General features: G+C 45.3%; 2 protein-coding genes across 2 annotated transcripts; one reads left to right on the forward strand and one right to left on the reverse strand.

Annotated features, from left to right (window-relative positions):
- Positions 1-370: 370 nt before the first annotated feature.
- PHALS_07670 (uncharacterized protein) lies at positions 371-787 on the forward strand (the record flags this gene model as incomplete). The annotated part of the gene is made up of 1 exon (XM_024721179.1): positions 371-787. One exon carries the CDS (start codon positions 371-373, stop codon positions 785-787), a length of 417 nt encoding a protein of 138 aa, XP_024586304.1.
- A 2,631-nt stretch (positions 788-3,418) lies between these two features.
- On the reverse strand, positions 3,419-5,801 carry PHALS_07671 (cysteine-rich rlk (receptor-like protein kinase) 8; the record flags this gene model as incomplete). The annotated part of the gene is made up of 3 exons (XM_024721180.1): positions 3,419-4,185; positions 4,976-5,057; positions 5,130-5,801. The coding sequence occupies 3 exons, from the start codon at positions 5,799-5,801 to the stop codon at positions 3,419-3,421; spliced, it is 1,521 nt and encodes a 506-aa protein (XP_024586305.1).
- Between the last annotated feature and the right edge of the window lie 2,169 nt (positions 5,802-7,970).

Here is a 7,970-nt window from a genome sequence, read left to right on the forward strand (position 1 = left end):
ACAATCACACGTATCAATTCTTTTTGGGCTGGTGCATCTCATAAATGCCGCCCACCATGGTTAATGAAGAGCGCAGCACTTTAGCTGAAATGATTGAAAAGACAAGCGAAGATGCAATTAGGTTAATATTACCGACAGAATTGGCAAGAAAGAACAGTAACGAGATATTGGAAATTGGTGGTGATGGTTTAAGCAAGATGATCATGGAAAAACTGGGCTCTCCCGCGGCTTTTAGAGCTTATAAAAACTTCGACCAAAACGCAAGCAAGCCGTCACAATATTGGATTTCGCCAATTACGTATACAATACGAGGCACGAAGGCGTAGCAGCTAGGAATGTCAAACAGAAGATCCAAGTGTTTAAGGACTCCATGCGTGCCGAAGCTTCTACCGCCATGCCAGCGCCTAAGGAATCGGACTTGGACCTAGCGTTAACCCTTTCGGAAAAACCTCCCACTCCGATATACAATCGTCGTGATAAAAGTGTAAATCTTCATCTTGCTATCGACAAAGCTGTAACAGCGGCCCCTCCTGACAGCGCCCTGAAGCTGCTCAATGGTTTGACGTTGGATCAAACAAGGAGTCTGTTCGCCATTGCGAACCAACGCAGAATTACGTATCCTGGCTCACGTATAACGAATGACGCGATTGTACAGCTGTGCGCGGACAGAGATGATATCCCGTGGTTCGCACTTTGGTACGTGATATTTCACGATTTCTGTGTGAAAATGGGTGCCATCACGTACGAAAGGGCTAAAATTCAGTATTCTTCTTCAAGCAAGCATTAAATTGTCGCTGATACTTCGTGATCAGCTACATTTGCTATACTTAATCCTGCGTAAAAAGCTTAAGTTCATTAACGAGCAATTGATCCTGCGTGATAATTCGTACCATGATTGCCAAAACGTCAGATAAACGTTGTACATGCTCAATGTACACTACTTTTACATAATTTAAATTCTTTTTTTACACCAGTGGCCTACGTTCATTGATTCTTAAGACTGGGTGCCTTACGTTAAAGTACGACTCTTAAGCGTGTGAACCACTCGAGCATCCTACGGTAAGCTATCAGCAAGAGGATGCATAACTACACACTCAATGATAAGTAGTTCATTGTGTATTAATTAGCCTTCTTCAATTTTAATCATGATCAGCGATTAATACTCCAATCGCTGAGTCTAGTTGCCTTAACAGTTTTGCCTAACGGCTAACCATTCCTCGGTAGGTATAATGCTATGGTTGCTGTTTGCCATAGATCAGGTTACAATTTAAGTTTGCTTCAGCTGTCCGAACAATTATAAGTCTAGGGTTTAGGAGACAGTCGTTGGCTTTAACTTCATCTTTCGTATATTTTTGTATTTGAACAAAGATATATGCGAATGATCAGAGCCACGCTTCATCAAGTTCGTCAATCTCTCCAAACGTTACTCATGAATAAATTTACTGAATGTTACTATTAGACTCGGAAGACAATAATCAGCACAAAACTTTGTCGGTCTGGTTTTGACTACTTTTGAACTACTATCTGGTGGGTTAACAATATAGATCAAGCCGAGCTCTTTTGGACTCATCAAAAGGTGCTGCTGGCGTCTGGTCGCCTCGACCGTACGAGTATACCAGACCCATTTTGAAAATACCGATGATGATGTCCATTATTTCTAATTGACCATATTAGTTCTGTAGGTCTGTCACCACACTCAATAATCTTGACTGGTTCGTAATTAAGAAAAATAAGTTGCTTGCGCAAGCGACACATAATCGTAAGAAGCTTGACGTTTGTGATCAAAAATACTTCTTTCCTCAAATAATCTACTCTGATAAAGTTTCAAAGCAAGCCATCGACTGATCTACTTTGAGGAAGATAATTCACGGCACACAGTGTATATAGCTTTTAAAATTACAACAAGCTTTGGATGCTGTAAACCATCTGCGTCATACAGTTATGCACTTTCGGCAGACAATTTTGGGCCAAAGTGTCAATCTCCCTTGAAAACTTGTTTGCGGTTCTCGAAAATGTCCTTAATTATGCCATTCCGATAACGCAATAAGCTACGGCGTTTAATTTTACACCGTGTAGACGCTCCTATTGGTCACGACAGGGTATCTACCCGATGTAGATAACCTTAAAACAGCAAATGCTCGTTTGAAGACGCCAATAAACCGCTCGTGGTCTGAAGACAGCAACCCTGGCGCGTTCATTGCCTCGATATATATCGCATCTCTTGTAGGTCTTATCATGAAGTGAATGCTCAAAACGAGCTTTTTCTATAAGTCATAAACTTGTCGTACCAATACTGGATGTGCTTACACTTTTTTCAACTTCAATGCAGCTCGCTGGAATTATCACGACTTAGTCGCATCACGTCATTATTGCCTCTTCGGAATTGCTCACCTTCTATCCAAACAATCGCCAGCTTGAACATAAATAAAGTATACATAATAGTGAATATGTGCGGCCCGATATTGTGCATCTACATCTTTTTATTATTTTTAATTGGTAGCATCCACTTCTTCGGCGAGACAGAGGCAGGCTCTCGAAGCCAGCAAATATTCACTCCTGGCTATAACCTCCACGCTTTTGAAACCTTTCTCAATTTCTTGACCAGTTCCATTTTATCTTCGAGCTGAGTCGACATACCAATGGACATGATGCTTATAGCTACCAAATTTCAAACTAAACTCCAAAGTCAAGCTTGACATGTGTCGAGATATTGACACAATTTGGATGTACTGGTACGTACTTCCTCCGAGGTCTATATGATTCAAAACCTGTTTGACGCCATCAATGGACCTACGCTATTTTTTTTTCATGGGACCCCGACACTTGTAATTCTGCAACCAAATATTTAGCCTGGTCTCTCAAAGTCTAAGCTGCAACAACACTATGTCCAAAGTCTACTTTCGTAAACGTTGCTGTAAGAATCATATATCTTAAGCTCCAGGAAACGAGCAATCTCTTCACTGTGAGATAATTCACTTTACTGTCGACTTGAATGTTCATATCACAGAAGTGCTGGTCCGGTGCGTGAGCCAGGACTAAAAGCCAACGCGGAGAGCCAGGCGATCAGCTTGAAGCTCTGACTGGTGCATCAAGGTAACAGATTTTTAGAGTTTTCGCTACAAATGGTCAGAACTATAATCATTTTCGAAAAAGTAAAGTTGGAATTTTAGTGTGACCTTAAAAATTCGAGTGGTATTTCAACGTTACATCAATGATATTTCAACGACGTCTGGTTACTCGCAGCGCAGAATGGAAACTGCCAGAACCCTAACCAGCTCCTAACCACTAACGCATATTCTGTAACCTTGCAAAGTTGATCTTCGAGTTCAACTTGCAAGTTGCCATTGTGCACCATACACAAATCTGTGACGTGGTATCACAACACCTCAACACTCCCCCTCGCACATCGTCGATCCCGCTATTCCGACCTAACAGCAACAGGCGTGGGAATCGCCTTAGTTAAGAAGTCGGCCAGTTGATCCTCCGTGGGTACGGGCGCTAACTGGATGCCTCCTAGTTCAACGTCGTCTCGCACAAATTGAGCTCGTAGGTCAATGTGCTTCGTGCGAGGCGTGTGACCTAAGTTGGTAGCCATACTGATCGCAGATTTGTTGTCTAGTCGAATCGTGATGGAGCCTTCAGCCTCGAACCCCATCTCAACCAAAAGGTAGCGTAGCCAAATGTCCTCTAGCGTGTCCAAAGCAAGTGCCATATACTCTGCTTCAGCAGAAGGCAAAACCACCGTGGTTTGCCACTTGCTCTTGATACCGGCCCACCTGATAGTAGCAATATTACTCCAGACGTTGAGCGCCTCGTGTACTTGTCGCTCCCCAATTTGCGTCTGCATAGCCTCAATACTGAGTTGATTACTTGTCCCAGCGCAGAACCGCACCGCATGTGTAGATGTGCCTTTGAGATAGTTCAGGATGCGCACTGCCGCCCGCCAGTGCACATCACATGATAAATCCAGGTACTGCGAGAGTGTCGACAAAATAGCGCTACTGTCGGGCCTGGTAGCATTGGTGACGTACAAAAGAGACCCAATTAGTTCTCGGTAGCCCCGATCATTTTTGTATGCCTCATGCGATCTGTCTGGCGTAAGGTCCTGACCAGGCACCATCGGATTACGCACAGCATTTGCTTCAGTTTTTTGAATCGCTCGAGCATTCTCTTGATAAAGAGGGTCTGCCTCAACACAAACTCTCTTTTCTGCGGTGCGTACTCAATCTCCATCCCTAGAACATATCAAGCATCGCCAAGAGATTTCACAGTGAATTGGACTCTAAGTGTAGCATAAATCGCATCTGCCTCAGCATCCGTAATACAACCGACAAGCAAATCACCGACACATAGTACGATATACACAGGAGACTTGTCATCATTGACGAGACGGACAAACATACATGGATCTGAAGGGCATTGTACGAATCCCATGTCAACAAATGCAGCTCGAAAAATCTTGTATCAGACTGCAGCGGCTTGCTTCACATCATAAAAATGTCGCTGCGGCTTGCATACAAACTCGTTGACAGCCCGACACCTTGTGGCACGGCCATGTACACGTATTCAACAACCATCCTATTAATAAAAGCGGTTAGAATGTCAAATTGTCGGATCTTTAAACGCTTGCTACAGCATACCGCAGGGAGCACGCGAATAATATTGTTGCTCGCCACCGGGGAGTGTGTGTAGTAGTAGCCCACACCACGAGTTTGCAAACAGCCAAGCGCCAGCTCTCATCAAATTTGCAAATACCCACTTGCACCCGATAACACGTGCACCATGCGGGCCTAAGCAAATCCCCCAGTGTGATTGCGAATGTGTGCCCTAGAGCCTTTGCAAATAGCTTCTTTCCACTGCTTGGCTTCGAGTGATGTCATCGCTTCTGCGTAGCTCTCGAGAACTTAGGTAGCAACCAATGCGGTCTCATACTCATCAAGCCGAGGACGTCTGAGGCCTGGTTCTTCAGTCACACCGTAGTCTTGAGAGCTCACATGTGGTTCATTTGCTAGCAGAGGCGTGTCATCAGCTTCATCTCCGTTAATTAATAGTCGAGACTATTTAACATGAGATTCACGCCCAGACCTTGATCCACCGCGAGACAACAAGGAATCATCACCGAAAGTTACTCGCCTGGATTGTACTGGGGCTTCAATATCGCGAGTAGGGGCAGGTAACAGCGGTACTTGTCTGGACGAGATAGCTCTAGTATTGTTGGGGCGACTACATCGAAGTTCTCGTTCAGGATAAATTTCCAACGAAGTTTCGCCTAAATGTGTAGTGCCAGCGACAGCGCGAGAACCACTCGAGTAACCCCCCTCAAGCGGAACCTTGGCAGCTGGAACAACAGAGCTATCTACCTCCATACATATAAGATCATCTCCCATTTTTTTGATCTCCATGTATGTGGCAGTGGGAGTACTTGCACATGTCGGCGCACTAAACCCGTCGTCGTCGTCTTCGAGCGCGAACCACGTTTGCTTATCTCCACTATAAACGAGAACAACATCATGATAACGAGCAGGTGTCCACTCATTTAGCGTGCGCGTTTTGACCGGTCTTTTGTTGTCGAAGTCCCATGATCGGTATGCCTTCGAGCCGTCAGCATATTCCAAGAAGATGCAGCGGGGCGACCTCGCGTCCCACTTCATCTTCTTACTCTTGTCGAGATGCACGTACCCGGTAGATTTAAATACTAGAACATGTTCGAGTGAGGGCTGCGTGCCACTGAAAAATTCGACTGGGGTCTTGTTGCGACGTGCAGTATCCGATATACGATTCAGCACATGAGCAGCTGTCATCGCGGCCTCTCCGTCGCTCGATCGCGCTCGAACTGTACAACAACACCATGTTCGGTTAACGTCAGAACGGACACCAGCTTCCTATCCAAACGGTGCACGTACAGAACCTCCGTAAATTTCATCGTTTGCGCAAATCCAACAATAAAAGCGCACAGCGCCTTTTACTTTGGCTAGCATTTGCTATCCACTTTCCACGATGAAAATGATTGGCATCTTTAAGTCTTGATACTCCACAAAGTCCATCTTCTCATCCGTCATGTGGCAGCTAAATCCACTATCAAGCAGCCAGGTTACCTTTCGTGCTGAACCATCCATCGTGGCCGAGAAATCAAAGTCATTCTCCAATTATTATAACTCAAAATGGTCGTCACGCTTATGACCGTACTCATTGCAGTTAAAGCAGTCCCCACGTTATGTTGACCCAGTATTCTTCTTCTGGTGCTGGCCACGAGCACCACGTTCACCTCGACCACTGCATCGGCCTCTGTGACCTCTTTCACGACCACTCTTATTACCTTGCTCGTGCATCGAGGCTGTGCTTTATTGCTCTTTCCTCTCTCTCTTCTTACCCACCTCGATATCACGGTGTAGCATCTCTTTTGCGTCCAGCAACATCACCTACTCGTGGGCCTCGATAATACGTATCATTGCATCACTTCCATTAAAGTAACCAGTTCTTGTCCTCAGACACGACCTTGCCTACCGCATTAATCGAGAACACAGATCATCAAACTTTACGATGTGCTTCATCAGGTGTCCTCTCGTGCCTAGCGAAAATCCATGCAGCTCTTTCCTCAATAGCGCACGGTTAAGAAGTGAATGCTTCATGAAGAAAGCTCGCAACGTTTTCCATGCTTCGTACGCAGAATCCGCGTCACGAATCATCGACTGGTAGGTTGACTTGGAATTTGAGCTATAATACCCAGTGCCTTCATGTCGGCGGCCTTCCACTTCTCCATCTCACGGCGCTCTGCGTCTTCTGGCTTCATGGGTTCGAGGTGTCTTTGTTGCCCCTTTCTGGCCAACGCCGTCCGGGTGTTAAACCTCCACAGGCAGTAGCTGCTGTCGGTAAGTATCTCGTTGGACTTGGAAGCGTTTGAGCTCATAACTTTTACTGATGGTTATGAGTTACTTGCAGCACAGAATGAAAGTAAAATTAGATACCAGAACTCCTAACTACTTACGCATGTTCTGTAACCTTGCAAACTTGATCTTCTAAAGGGTTCCATTTTGACTTGCAAGTTACCATTGTGCACCGTACATAGATCTGCGGCGTGGCGTCACAAAACCTCAACAAGACTGATTCTAGATCCAGATATCATAAATCAGAAGTGCGTAAAGCTCTGAAACATGGTAAGAACCGGTTCCATGTCACCGAACCAATGAGGCATCAACAATTTGTTGAAGTCAGCAAAGTTCGTCATCCTGAAGTCAGCAAGGTTCGTCACTATTACGTGATCAAGCATCTGAACCATTATCAGGTTGAGGTTCAACCAGACCAGAACCAACATCACTTTGTGGTTGTAGAAGGTTCCGCTCAAGTTCGCGTAGCAACCAGTCATTTCAGCCAGCATAAGTAGGATTCAATCACTTTCCATGTTTCCACTCTCCGACAACAATCTTCTTCTCATCCTCTCGACTCTCAAAACTTAAGAGGTTATGAGCCCAACAACCAATGATGCGAGCGACATACTCCGCGAAGACAACTTCATCGTGTGGGAGTTTAACGCACGAATGAAACTCGCAAAGAAGGGACTTGTCCAACATATCGACGCAACGAAGGACCCGAGTGCTGGTGACGCATATGCGTCAGAATGGGAAGTCAACGGTATGAAGGTCTTCGCGACGATATCGACCATGATCAGCGTCAACCTACAGTCGATGGTACGCAATGCGCAGACGACTGCCCAAGCCTGGAAAATGCTCAAGAGCTTCTTTTTAAGACGCAGTATCCATAATCGAGTACAATTGCGCAGAAAGCTACACGACTTCAAGATGTTGAAGGGCGGAAATGTCATGGACCATTTTCTCAAGTTCGATGAGCTATGCATGTCAATGCAGGCAGTCGGTGAAGAAATCTCGTATGACGAACAACTCGTCATCCTACTGGGAGTCTCCCGGACGACTACGACCAAATTATCAAGATCATCGAAAACATGCCGAGCATCG

Source organism: Plasmopara halstedii (assembly GCF_900000015.1).
Source record: "Plasmopara halstedii genome assembly, contig: Scaffold_3120, whole genome shotgun sequence".
Lineage (NCBI taxonomy): Eukaryota > Oomycota > Peronosporomycetes > Peronosporales > Peronosporaceae > Plasmopara > Plasmopara halstedii.